The sequence below is a fragment of the Meleagris gallopavo genome, chromosome 2 (assembly GCF_905368555.1).
Source record: "Meleagris gallopavo chromosome 2, MGAL_WU_HG_1.1, whole genome shotgun sequence".
Taxonomy (NCBI): Eukaryota; Metazoa; Chordata; class Aves; order Galliformes; family Phasianidae; genus Meleagris; species Meleagris gallopavo.
In genome coordinates this window covers 24,522,269-24,536,758 of record NC_139405.1, presented here as the reverse complement: position 1 = coordinate 24,536,758, position 14,490 = coordinate 24,522,269, and the positions used below count along the sequence as shown (strand labels likewise).

At 41.2% G+C, this 14,490-nt stretch overlaps 2 protein-coding genes across 2 annotated transcripts in view; one reads left to right on the top strand and one right to left on the bottom strand.

The window, feature by feature from the left end:
• The window catches only part of PLEKHH2 (pleckstrin homology, MyTH4 and FERM domain containing H2), a 51,818-nt gene extending 39,670 nt beyond the window's left edge, over window positions 1-12,148 (bottom strand). Inside the window, exons 1-2 of the mRNA XM_085219348.1 lie at window positions 11,991-12,148; window positions 8,235-8,364 (exon numbers count right to left, since the gene is read on the bottom strand). Coding sequence (XP_085075474.1) covers window positions 8,235-8,357 — 123 coding nt within the window. The 5' untranslated portion in view covers window positions 8,358-8,364; window positions 11,991-12,148. The remainder of the gene's footprint in view (window positions 1-8,234; window positions 8,365-11,990) is intronic.
• The window catches only part of THADA (THADA armadillo repeat containing), a 209,874-nt gene that overhangs the window by 44,365 nt on the left and 151,019 nt on the right, over window positions 1-14,490 (top strand). The gene's annotated exons all lie outside the window — the stretch shown is intronic.

Sequence of the window (14,490 nt, the reverse complement as noted above, 5' to 3'; positions counted from 1 at the left end):
TCACTTAGTTTGTGACTACTGCAAAACACACTGCTCACAACCTGGCAGCTTGCAAGCTGCTCCTTTTACAGTGTATCCTCATTTTTTTCACCTCTCATCTTACCATTTTTTGAGCCAGTGATCAGGTGAAAAAGCCAGAATTCTCATGAAGAAAGCAGTGTCCTCTGCAGATTTCCTACCTGGGGAATCAACTCTTTGAAAGGGTTGATAACTGCAGGACAAGGGGAAATGGTTTTAAGTTGAGGGAGGGGAGATTTAGGTTGTATGTCAGGGGGAAATTCTTTACAGAGAGAGTGGTGAGGTGCTGGAACAGGCTGCCCAGAGAGGCTGTGGATGCCCCGTCCCTGCAGGTGTTCAAGGCCAGATTGGATGGGGCCCTGGGCAGCCTGATCCAGTATTGAATTTGGAGGTTGGTGGCCCTGCATGTGGCAGGGGGGTTGGATGTATGTATATGCTCATATTCTTTTCTTTTGAAGGCATCTCATAATGGTGCAGGCTTGCTGTCCCAGAATCATAGTCCAGTCTACAAAAGGCTTTTCTAGTGCTTACCAAATGTGTGAATATGAAAAATAATACTTTACATTTCAGTCAAGTTTATTATAGTAAAATTAATGATTTATTCTAGAATTACATAAATTGAAAATACAGAGCAGAAAAGCCCAGGGAGGGAACTCTTACAGAATTAGTAGTCTCAGACAGCTGCCAGTAAATATAAAGATGCAAAAAAGTTAAATTCAGCAATGGCATTTGGGGAGGCAGTGCAGTGAAGGTGAAATGAGCAGCATGTAATGGAGACTGAATAATGAAATGGTGATTTTCCCAACTTCAGCCTTTCCTAATAATTTTCAGGACTTTCCTAAGCCTGGTAAAAAGGAAACTTCACGCTTTCTGGCTGTCTTCTGTTCCAGCTCAGGTCTCATCCTAAAAGCTGAGCTGCAGAGGTACAATCAGATATGCAAATATGTAGGTCTGCACTTGAGCAGAAGTAGACAACACCACAACACTCAAAGTCGTGAAAGAAGTGCAGGCAGTGTTTTATCAAGGTGGAAGAATGGATCAAGGTACATGGTAGTGGGTAGAGAAAAAGAAGTCTCTTAAAACTGTAACAGAAATATATCAAAGCCTGTTTTTTTCAAGCGTATAGCAAGGCTGCTTTGTTTTCTTTTGATTGTTGTACTGCAATTGGGGAAATTCTGCTACTTCTACTGAACTGTAAGGTGTGATCAGAGCCAGAACATAAATATCTAAAATAGAAGGCTTTTTTTTCCACACCACTGCCTGAGAGAGAGGTTACAGCCTTCAAATAAAAGGTACCAGTCAGAAGTCTGCTTGTCAAAGTCTGAGAAGTTGAATACCTGACTTGACTGAAACAGAATTCACTTATGAAATTAAAGTGTACAGGACACCTAGAGAACACGGATGCTACAGGAGCAAGTGATTCCAGAAATGTAAGGAAGGAAGCATAATGCAGTTTGAAGACATGACAACAGATATTTAAAGCCTGAAAATACTTTCTGAGGGAATGAAAATTAAATGCATAATTTGTAAGTACAAAGAAAAGTTCCCTTCAGAAAAACTGAGAAAAAAAAAGTCTTTTCGCTTCTTGAAGTGAAATGGTAAAGGAATCTGAGATGGGTTAAGGTCTACACCATGCCTGACCGCTATCACAGCTTCCATAACATCCATCAATTTCCCCATCTCAGGTGAGCTGGAACAGCACCAATGCTCCTATTTCTGTACCACCAGCTGAAAGGTATTCATTCTCTGTCCTCCCAGCTAGGGCTGTGTTTTTTCACACCATTAGACAGCCTGGCTCCTAGGAGAACAATTATAACTGATTTATTGCTTCCTGATGTCTCCTTTCCCTTCCCCCCCCCACTCCATCTTCACCCTCCTTAGAAAGTATACAGGCTTAAGACATACAAAACCAGTGAAACAAACAAACAAACAAAAAAGCTGTTATAAAAAGGCATAGCATAATAACAGACAAAGAATAAAAATGGTTATAATGGGAAAAGTATGGGCATTAAAGGGGCATAAAATAAACTAAGACTCTTACCATACAAACTTTTTAACTTTTATTTTCTTCAACTATTAGATGTAATTATTAAGTCATACAAACCAACATCAGTCCACCCTGGGAGAACACACTTCACTGCCCAATTCCCTTGTGCATACAAATGGGTTGGAGCTTACTTGAATGGAGTCTAGTGAGAACAGAGGTCCAGCTAGCATTCTTGCACTCCCTTTATACACTGGTTTATGTCATCAGCAGCAAAAAGTGGGCCATGGAGGTCAGCAGGGAGTTTACTACTTCAGCTGACTCAGTTACTTTCACCCTAAGAGCTTTCTTCTGGTCTCTGGGAATCAACTAACTTAAAAACTGGCAAAGGCCTTGGCTCTGCAGCTCACCCACAACACAGGTAAAGTTCTGGGACTGCCTCCTCCACAGCCAGCTGCCTACAGGCAACACACACAAGATGACACTTTTGCAGCTTAAAGGGCCAACTCGCTAGATCCTGACAGCTCAGAAACCCATGCACCTTCACACCAGGGCACACGGCAACACAAAAACTCAGTCTCACAGTGTAGAAACAGGATTTGGATGGACTGCTTCCAATGCTTTCCACAGAATTTCTTGTCCTCCCTAGTAAACGAGGGTGGAAATGTCTCTGGACACTAGAGGTGCCAAGTGGAGCTCAAGGTGAGCACCAGCAACCAGGTTAGCGAGGGATGCACTGGAGCAGCTGCTCTAAAAACCCTCAGACTGAAGCTGAGGCTCAACCCAGGTGTACATTCAGATCTTGTTTGCCTGAATTATTTTCCTTGGCAAGTGTTTTGTTTGTTTGTTTGTTTGTTTTAAAGAGCAACTGAAATACTGCAAAATTACCTTGATTTGGATAATTTTTGTGCTATGATACTTCGCTCCCCTTCGCTTTACCCTTTATAATTCTCTAAGTGCAAATAGTTGTTGTTCTTTTCACGATTTTCACACTGACAGTCACTGAGCAAGTCAAACGCATTATGGATTTTACCTCCAAAACCAGTAATCTTTACAATATCCTGCCACAGGTAACAAAGCACATAAAAACAAACAAACAAACAAACAAATCGATTCATATATGAGAATAATCCTCTATCTTAATTATATATGTTTGCTGCCAGTCATTCAAAGCACAAAATAACAATCCTCAGAAAGGAAACAAACTTGGAAACATTCATGTGAATGTTGACTATTACTCTGTAATGCAACATTTGGGATAGTGCCATAGTCAGCCCTTACGTTGTCTAATGGAAAAAGAAATCAGTGCAGGCTGCCCACCAGCAAATTTAACACAGCTATGTAGTTCTCCTACCAAGGTGATCCTGGTGATAGGAAAAGCATTATCTTTACATGTTACGTATGTACATAAGGTAAAAAAAGTACTCACTGTGACAAGAATGAGGGACAGCAAGTTTTTCTGACATGAAATACTAGCTAGGAGTTAAATTTGCAGCTGAACTGTATGGTTTTTTATTCAGTAAATGTTTCTTAGTAAGCTCTTCATATGCGTAAGACTTGAGCTGCATTAAAATAAAGACTTCTACTTAAAACTCAGTTCCACAGACATCCTAAATTTGGTGTATTAGGGATACTTTCTACATCATTCCTTAAATTCCTTTAAAGACCTCTCCCACTTACAACAGCAGCTTCTGCTTAAAACTCCAACAAGGTCTCTTTCTTTGCATGTTAGATTTATAAACATAGACTCTTTTCTTGGCAAAATGAAAACAAATAAAAAACCCAAGCAGATAAACAACAGTGAATGGATTAGTTCTGTGAAAACATTGTGTATTCCTCTGCTCCTCTGTTTTATCCTGAGTTTATTACATGATTGTAGTTCTGATAGCCATAGTGCTGAAATAATTGCAATAGGAATTTCTCAAACTCATTAAACACTGAAGTTTAAGTAAAAGTACTTGCTTTAAAAAAAACAAAACAAAACAAAACTCCTCCAAAAACAAAAGAACAGTAAATAGTTTTCCTAAACTATAACATATCTATTATAAAAAATATAGTGAAGTCTTCCCACATCGATCAAACATTTATTTGCAGAAGAGCCACTAAAGAAAATAACTTTGCAAAAATATTTGATTTTGAGTATATAAGAAAAGTATATCAATTAATTCATAGCCCAAATATATTTACGAAAGCTCATAGGCCACAGGCTCAAATACTAAAGAAGGGTAGATTTAAGCAGACCCTTATTAAAACCTAGTTTTAGACTGAATTATAGAACACATAAGGAAAATTGCAATAATAGTTCTTGACAAGTGACAAACACGTTGCAATATAACAATTTGAACTCATCTTCCTGATTCACTGTCTCGAGAAGATGTCTCAAATACATGCAGAAGAAGAAGGCTGGGAGAATTACCCCTCTAATTGATTTATATTACCTTCCTATAGTGACACAATACCACTCTCACTCTGTTTTCTGCAACAATTACATAAATTACATAATTCAATACCCATGAGGGTTTTATATCTGTCATAGTATGGGACTATGATTTATCTTGCTGTTTCGAAGTAGACAATTCTCTGGTGCTATTGTTCAATGTTTTAGTACACATTTCATAGCATGGACATGATTGTAAACAAAACCACATTGAGCCTATGTTAATCAGAGTAATTGTCTGAATTTTCGTGTGCTTTGCAAAATAGAACTTGTTTCATTCTATAACAGGTAATAAACATAACGGGTAGCTGTAAGGACTGACATCAGCTGCGTTCTTCTGCTGTCACTAATACCAGGATGCCCATCATATATTGGCCAATCAGTTTCTCATTACTCACTTACCTATTTTCAAGATATATTTTTGAGTAACAATTCCATGCAGTATAACATCAAAATAGTGTGAATATACTTTTCCCTTTACAGACACTGAGAATTGTTTGTATACTTTGGAATTTTAAAAATAAAAATGTGTGAAAAATAACCAGCAGGTCATTACAAATGAAACCCCAATATGATTTTCAGTAGCACAGAATTAATAGATCTGCTGATGGATGCAGTCTCATCTTGCTGAGTTCTGACCAATCAGTTTGATGCACATCCCAAATGAGTTTCAGTTTATGAATGAAAGATTCTTATTAAAAAGAAACGGCGACAAAATGAGGAAAAAGGTCTTTTTTTTTTTAATGAAATCTGTTAATGCTTTGTTCTGGACTGCAATATATTAAATTATCCCAACTAAATACTTCCTGGACCCATGATCTTAACTGGAAAATATTTCTCTCATTTTCACCCCCAGGAAACACTTTGCCTTTTGTAAACATTCCAAAAAAGTTGAGGCAAAGTAAAACAAGGGCACAGTAGATGACAAGTTCTTAAGAGTTTTTTTTTCTACTTTGGAGTAATCTTTTTCACAGATGAGAGAGAATCAGTAATTTCCTTTGACTGCTTTTTTTTTCAGGCACAGTGCTGAAAATCTGTGATTTTATCCCTTGTCTTCTGTTTATTTTTTAAAGTATGATTTCTGAAATGATACGATTAAGCATATATTTATTTTAATTGAAGGGGACACTTCTAGTAGTGAAGAGCCTGGAAATGCAAACCATAAAGGAAAGAAGTGAAAGGCAAAGAGAAGTAATTCAAAGGTTACTTCTAAAATCTCTTTCTGCTTTTAAACACAGATGGTTTTGTGAAGTGCAGTTGATGAATCTTAACTTTTTGGTTGCCAAAATTATAATCAGCAGCAGCTGCATAAAGCATGGCAGTTATGGCAGCTGGAAAGTCCCTAGAAAAGTCACATCTAATCTTTGATTTCTACCCCAAATGGTAGTGATCCAAAATGGGGTAAAGTGGCAGAATATACATATATCATTGTAACTGCCCCAACTGCACAACATCCAATGATCTCTTCAGTGTTTCAGCAGAGAGCATTATACTCTTTGATGTGTGTTCATGATCACACCTTGGTAAGTGGAATGAAGGAGACAAGAAGTTTTCCTTTTTTTTCTTTTCTTTTAAGATGACATCTCAAAGCATTTGCACAGCTGGTCACTCTTTCAAAACCCAATATTATGCAATACCTGTTCAATAAGGTATGCCAACGTAGATGTATTTGGAGTACTAACTCTAAAATTCAATTCCAGCACTGCTCAATATTATTACATAAACGTTTTACACTGCTGTAAATTTTAATGATCGTTTTATTTAAAAAGAACTTCTTAATGTAAAGAACTCTGATCCAGAAAATACTGAATTTCTTTCTCCCAGTTTTTTCCATCTCAAGTTGAAGTTTTCTACTTTGCAGAAGAAAGAAGGGCACGAAAAGATAAAATTAACAGTAACATATTGCCAGGACCAAATGATATTCGGTCAATAACTGGATGATACAGTTGAACCAACTACTGATCTCTAAGTCTGTAGTGAAGAATTTAACGGAAACTGCAGGAGCAAAATTAGGGGGTGTGTGGGTAAATGATGATAGACTAAGGAAGAGTCAAAGTGGCCACCCTCCAGGAGGACTGTTATGTTACAGAGCTACTGAAGTTCTTTAAGGGAATCACCCAGTCTGCAGATAAGGGAGTTCTGGTTTATATCATCTGTATTTCATAAAGTCCTTAAAAGAAACAAACAGCCCCGGGGTGGAAGGAAATGTACTTCCAGTGAACTGTCTCAGCAACAGTAGGGATTGGTTATTTAGTACAGTGATGCGAGGCTATCGGTGGAGATCTGCATGGCATATGTTGCCCAACATAATCACAGACATTCAGTAATGGGCCACTATGCAGTGCAGAAACACAGCTCTTTGATAGCGTTTTGTTATTCAGTATAACAGAATCTTCCTGACCAGAATGACTGACAAGACAGTTCTTACAAGTTTCAGTGATCGATCAGTAAAAGAAAAAATGAAGCATAACATCAAAATCTGAAGGACTTCGACCAAATGCCGGAACTGTGATAGATACCTCCATGAAAACATACCTCATGTTCAATTTAGCTGTCAAAGTAAACAGAATCTCAAACATTTTATTAGGAAAGGAACAGCAAATGTACGTAGATATTATTCATGGTTCTTAAAATATATACAAAGACATGTTTTCCCTGTTTGAATCCTATTAGTTCCTGTGCCCTCCAAAATATAGTAAAATTAGAACAATTCAGAGGAAGCTGTTGGATGCTAAATCAATTTATGGCTTCAAAAGGAGAACAGATGAGTTCATGAAAGAGAAGCGCTAACTTAAACATAGAAAGCTATTCAAAATAAAAGTATTTTCCCTCTAATGTGCTAAAAGGAACTGAATTTTATTTGGGAAGAGGTGGGAGGGGAACAGTTGACAGAAAATATAGGTCTGGGAAAAATAGAGTAATTTCAAACAAATTATTTTTAACTAGAAATTCATTGAAGTCAGTAATAGCAATAATACAACTTGAAAGACTATCTGAAATGTTCTGTCCCTTCTATTTTTAATTGCCTTGTTCTGCTGGAAGTGTTACCTGGCAAATACAATCATGCTTTTTTTTAGTATTTCAAATCTGGGTTCACTTGCAGTAGGTGGCTGGATCCATATATTTGAACATGACAATTCAAATGTTTCTCTGTTTCAAAATAAAATATGCATTTAAACAATAAACTGGTCTAGGATTAGATATGGAGGTTGATGGCCTGATGGCCCTGTCTGTCGCAGGGGGACTGGAGCTTGATGATCCTTGAGGTCCCTTCCAACCCAAGCCATTCTATGATTTAAAAAAATATTATTAATATTCAACTATGTAATACTTTCCAGCTTCCAAGCCCTAGACTCGCCATAGTTGAACATATCTTATGTGATACCCAAGTCTGGCGAATTATAGGATTTGGTAAGAAATGCTATGTAAAACAACACTTCTAGATTTTTTTCCCAAGAGTTTGTTTTTCTGTCCTAAATTAGATCTTAAATTCATAGGAAAATGTTCTAAATACTAACTTTAATGTTGTACAGTTGATTACTGGATACATGCTTTTCTCTGCATGAGATTTGCCAGGGTTTCTTATCTAAAAACGAACATTTTTGCTAGCAAATATAGTGTGTGAAATTCTTTTACAGCATTAAAACACACCTATTTTCATGCATTTTTAACTGCTTTTTTTTCTTCTTCCTGAATAAGATTCTTAGTTTTAATCTCAAACCACGAACAGTGATGAGCTCTCTTCATCAAATAAAGTTATTCATACAGTGTTAAAATTCATATGGTGAGACCTACCTTTTCTGCTAACAGTTCTCTGATCTTACTTGCTTGGAGACGAAATTTCATTAGCTGCGACTCCAGAGTTAAACATCTTTCCTTCCAGTTTACTGTACCTTCTGGCTCTGAAAGATCAGCCATATTTATCCTGGAAAAAGAAGAGGAGGAAAAAAAAAAAAAACACCTCAGATTGAGTCTGTATTTAACATCTGACTTATAAAAACAAACCTACCAACCTATTTTATATAAATCTCAAGAATGCTACTGTACATATACAGCTCCATCAAACAGTGAAAGTACATTAGCTTACAAATGCTCTTATTGTAAAGGGAAGACTTCTGAAATCTATGCTGGTAATATTTAGGTTTACCTTAATATAATTTCTTCATTTATTTCAGGTCTGCAATATGTTTTCTTTATCATAAGCAGTGAAGTGCCAAGAATGATAACCTTATCTTACTGTATATATCCCTTCTTGCATAGTGAGACTTGTGGAGAACTGAACTTTTGCTAAGAAAATGCTTTATATAGGTGTAAGTGTGTATGAATTAGTACCACATCTGTTTTTATGCTGTTATTAGAAGAGTTTTAAAATCCTTATGCTTATTCAGATTGCCTTGAATATTTAATCTCCTTGATGAGATACACATGAGAAGGTTGAATTTATGGTTCCAGGTTCTAGATACAAAGGCAGGTGAGCAAATGGTCACTAAATGGGTCCTTCCAAGGAAAACAGTATCTTCACATTAGATCTGCAACAGATGTAACAGATCTCAGAACATCTTGGTTCATCTGCGTTTCAAGTTCAAACCCATGCTTTTATTTACATTTAACTACTCAGAGATTTAAGCTCTGTGCCCTTTTGGACAAGCATGGCTGGAAAAATTATTCAAGACGAGAGCTGGCTCGTCATGGCTTATGTCTGAGAAGCCAAGAAAATCACCTCTGTGCAAGCAGAAGGACTGGGCTCTGTTGTATTCCTGCAATTTGCAGACAGCTTAATGGAGTAAGAGGAGGGCTGAACTCAACCACTCAGCCCAGAGTGCTTCCTTGTGGGTGAAAGCACTAGCCATTGCAGGGATCTGAACATGTAGGCTTGGCTTTGGAAATAACACTTGGATTCCTAGGAGAAGTCAATTTATCTCAGAAATATCTCAGTGGAAGGCAACAGAAAAACAAATATACATCAGTGGTGTGGTTATGCTTCATGTTGGTCACCAGTGTCAGTGAAAACGTGATGCTGACACAGAAAAGCAAGTAGCCTTTTCTGTGATACACTGATAGTACTTTTTGGTTCTTTCCTGCAGGTTCAGTACCATAGTTAAGCAGGTGAAAAACTCTCTCAACTCTTCTTTCCTTTCCTATGCACTATTTTCTTTGTTACTTTTATTCTACATCTAAGTTAGAAGAAAAAATAGGAACATTTTTCACCGTAGCCGTTTGTCTGAAGATATCTGCTCTACTTTTTACCCTCTCTTTCTCTTGGTTTGCAGGCTGTGTTCCAAGTTGTTAAGCACTGAAGTTACAACCATCCCTATTCAGGAATTCCTACTCTGGAGTTCAGGAATCCCCGTGGAATTGCTGGGATTTAAGCATGTTATTAAAACAGCTTCCTGAACTGATCCTACAACACCCAAATTCTAAACTTTAAGCACAGAAGCACTTAGTCAGCTGCAAGCCATCTAGGTGATTGGTGTCTGTACCATTTCACCCATTACTTTCAGCTTGGACTTCCTAGGACTGTGGGGAAGCAGGTTCCTCCCTTGTACTGTCCCTGATCCTCCCTCCTTACGTAGACTCCTCACGTGCATGGGGACACTTCCAAGCAGCAGTTTCCCCTACTTTACAAAAGGAGCAGAAGTTTCAGGCGTGGACTGGGGCAGATGGTCTGGTCTCCCAGGCGATGAAGAATGATGATTTCCTATTAGACTGTCTATGTAGGATTATTTTTACAGCACTTTTTGACTAATGACAGTTACACAAAACAGAGATGAACTCAGCCAACATCTGGTTAACAGTAGGAAATTTCAGTGCTTGTGGTGGTGAAAATACAAGTGGATATAGTAGGGAAGGAATTTTTGCTTTTTCATAGGGTGCAATATTACAGGGTGGAGTTAAAAATGTTTGTGTTTCAACAGACAAAACATGTGAGTGGATGGATTTCTGGCAGCGAACAGTGTGTTCAGCCAAGCCATTTCTCTATGTCCAAGCTAATTAATATTCCACTGTACAAACACTGCAGATAAAAAGTTCGAGAATAACTCTTTTTTTATTGTGGGAAGTTTGTTAGAGATTATAATAATTTACTTCATACTTTCCAAAAAGCCAATGGGTTCTGGAAATATTTACAGGCACATAATACACTGTTTACAATTGCGGAGTGAATGATCTTGCTTTGAATCAATGACTTCCTGTTTCTTGTTTGATTCCTCAAGGGAGGAAAAAAAATGAGTTCATCTCTTTTGGCTTTAACGGAGAGCTCTGAATCAGCACTGTAACCTACAGTCCTCCCCTCCTTCCTGCTCCGTTCCCACTGCAGAGCCCTCCTTTCCTCTCAGTCTTCAGAAATAAAATCTTTTGAAAAGTAAACTCAAAAAGCACCCATTAAAGTGGGAAGTTCTAATTATGTCATCAAAAATTAATTGAGACAAGTTTGACAAGTCTGGAAAGATTAAATTCGTCTTTTTCATTTTTTAAGTTTATAAACCTCTTCGCAGGCTTCAAGAAGCCAGAATGTCACATTCTCCCCAAAAGGATTGAAATAATTTCCTTCTCTTTGCTGTCTGCTTGGAAATTATCAAAATACATTTCAGGGGGAAGGAGGGAACCATGTCCCGGCTTTTTGAAGTCTGTTAAAAATTTACATATTCCTCATCACACTGTCAGCGTCTTCCCTCGATTTTAACACAACGCTGAATTCTGTCCATGCATTCCATGCGTCCTGTTGCCACTGGACAAAGTGGGATCGGGCCTTCTGCTAGGAAGGGTTTGTGCAGTGCGTGTTGGCCGTGCGATGGTGAGCAGCACCGTCCTGAAACACCACAGCCCCGACGGCCAGGCTGCGGCCCTCCCTCCTGCCACCCCAACACTGCGCTTCCAAGTTATTTTTTGGAGCCGGCAGGTTGGGCAGGAGAAAGGAAATGGTGAGACACAAAGTGGACCTGTTTGGGAATCAAGGCAGCGTTTTCAGTTTTGTCACCGGCCAGGGCCCTTACTCACGCAGAAACACTGCTAACTTTATTTTCCATTTGACTCATTTTGCATAATTCTGTGCCCAAACTGTACACTGAGCTATTTAAAACCGCTCTCAGAACCCCACGTACCGATGGTCCTCCCGCCATTCCCCCACGCTGGCGAGGGGTGAACCCGTGCAGGGCAGCCAACGTGCGTCCGCCGCCGCCCCCACGCATCGCCTCGTGCCCCGCTTCGGTGGCTGCACGTTTAAAGGCGCTTACAAGTTAGGTGAGATTCTGAAAGCCGTCGGTGTTTCAGAAAGACCTTGAGTTACGTGCTTACTGGGAAGTCCGCGTGCTTCTCGCTTTCCTCGTTCAGGGGGTCACAGCGCTGGGACCGCCGCGCACCTCCTGGCACCGCCCGCCGCCCCCCGGGTCCCGCATCAGCGTCACGGCCGTGACCTCACCGCACGTCACCCGCCGCCCTGATGCCCCCCATCGCCCCGCGGAGCCGCCGCGAGCACCGCGCCCCCCGCCCGGCTGCTTCCGCGCGGTCCCGCTCGCAAAGGAAGGGAGGGAGGCGAGGACGGGAAGCTCAAACCTGGCCGGCCGTGGCTCGCCTTGCCGGGCGCCGTCCGGGCTGTGGGCGCTGCGGGGCCGCGGCTGCCCGCCCCACCATCGTCGCGGCGAGCGGCGCGGCCGCCTGAGCGACGGCCGCCACGGCCACTGAGGAGCGGGGGGCCGCCCCCGGAGGGGCGCCCGGGCGGGGCCTGAGCGGCGGGGCGGCGGGAGGACGGCGGCGAGAGAGCGGAGTGCGGGCAGGGCCGCGATGTCCCCGCCAGGGGCAGGGTAGGTGCGCGCGGGCTGACCGAAGCGCCCAACGCGCCCCTTCGTTGGCAGGGAGCGCCTTCATCGTCCCCGTGTCCTCATTCATTCGTTAGTGGGGATTTTCCCCTGACTTGTACTACATCTCCGGAGAGGAGAACGTGTTAGGAAGACATCACCGCGTGTCCCGATGTTCGCCAGCTGTAGCGTCTGCATTTGCTGCTATTTACATTTCCCTTCTTTCTGAAGGCTGTTACGTACACGCCCAAGCGCTGAAGCTGGGCGGTCAGTGGCGCTGGAGCTGCGATGGTACGGACGAACGGCTCTTGCAGCGGGTCCGTGCCTATGGGTGTCAGCCCGCTGTGTGCTGCTGTCATAACAAGGGCGGACGAGCAGGTGCACGTGCTCCTGTGTCATGTTGGCAGCGGACCCTTCGGTCCCTGGGGCTGCAGCGAGCACACGTGCACCGTGGGTAACGCGTGCGCCTCGGGTAACCCGCGGTCTGAAGTCGGCGCCGACGGCTTCCCGAAGTATCGAATTTCGACAGAAAGTAACCAATGTGTTGCTTGTCTGACACCTTCAGGCACCGTCCTCACATACCCATCCACTTCGACTGGCACGTAGGAGCTGTGCTTTGGTTGGGCTGTGAACTGGAGAGGTCTCCGGTTCTACAGGTTCTCCTGGCACGTAAACCAACTGCGCTTCCATGCAGTGTTCTTCTGCTGGTGTTCATTTCACATCTTTGTACAGTGATGCAGTCTTCTTGTGTACGCTCATCACAGAGTCACTGAAAGTGCATGTTTTTGTGACTGAAAGAAAATAAAAGGTCCTAAAAGCTACGGTATCCCATCTGATGACCCACACAATTTCACTTTTTCCTATTCGGTTCAGCACAGCTCCAGTTTTCCACTCAGTTGCTTAAAGCATCCAAAGAACTTCGCTGAAACCATTCACATGCTGGTAGATTCCTAAGTGCCTCTTGGATTTTTTAAACACTTACCACTGAAAAATGTATTAAAAATATGATTGCTGGAATGGCAAGAAAGAAAACAGTTTACACCTAATGTCTTCTGCACAGAATGCCTTGAAACACCACATTAGAAACAAACGAGCTGAAAAAAAATGCTATTTGTTCAGATTAAAATATCTGACCAAAAGACGATAAATCATCCCGCTGTTCCTAACCAACGCTGTACAAAATGATTTCTTATCGGCGTTTAACGCAAACTTTGTCCGTTTGTCCAAAGTGGTTCCGGGCAGACAGACCCGGCGCTGCGGGGAGCTTTGGGATGGGGGAGGCGTAGAGCCGGGGCAGAGCGGGGCTGTGCGAGTGGCAGCGTCGGACCGCGAGAGGGAGAGCAGAGCCTGCTGCTCCATCAGTTGTTTGGCTGCTTGTTGTGTGGCTTGACGTTTTCTTTGGCTTCAGATGATAGTAACAATGCTCTGCAGCCGTGCGGTCCTGCTAGGTAAAGAGATGTGATATTAAAGATATATGAAATAAGCATAGAAAATGCATACTCGTGGAGAGGTATCAAACCTGAAACCAGAATGTCCAATTTCAGGGTTTATGAGACTTTTGTGAGTACACAGATAATCATTGCAACAATTAGGTTTAGGTATTTATGTCTACAATTGGAAAATGTATTCCAGGAAGCACCTTGCTCTTCCAAAAGCTCCGATCAGAAATCGTCCTCTGTAAGATCATTTATACCTGGATTTTTTAGAAGGATTTCATGTATTTTAAACTTTCAATTAAAAAAAAAAAAGTACAAAAAATCCTAGAGTACTCTTTGTATTAGTTGTCATGCAATAATGTGATAGAAGTGAATGGATGATCTTCAGTTACTGTTGTAATTCAATGAAAATATCACTTGGTCTTTCCAGAAAGAAGGCAGTTTCAAAGGTCTTATTTAAGTGAATGGGGGACAGGAGCAAGATAGTTCCTGTTCAGTTCACATCACCCTGACGTATCCTAAAACATTGCTCTTTGAAGGCTGTGGCTTGTCTTTCAGGGACAGGAAAATAGCATCTGACATAAATGAGCTGTAATTCTTGTGCTTTGGTACCTTTGAATGGAACAATCTGTACTCATTTCGATTACTGGTAAAGGCTTTTTTAACTAAGAAAAATACAGCTTTTGGTAAAGTCTGTAGTTTGCCTTTGAAGGCACGACCTCTTTTTAATTGTTTGGCGCCACAGCGTGGTAAAACGTTGTATTGCTCCGAATAACGTCGAGTTTCCAAGCTCACGGTCTTCCTTGAAAACAGGCTCTCCAT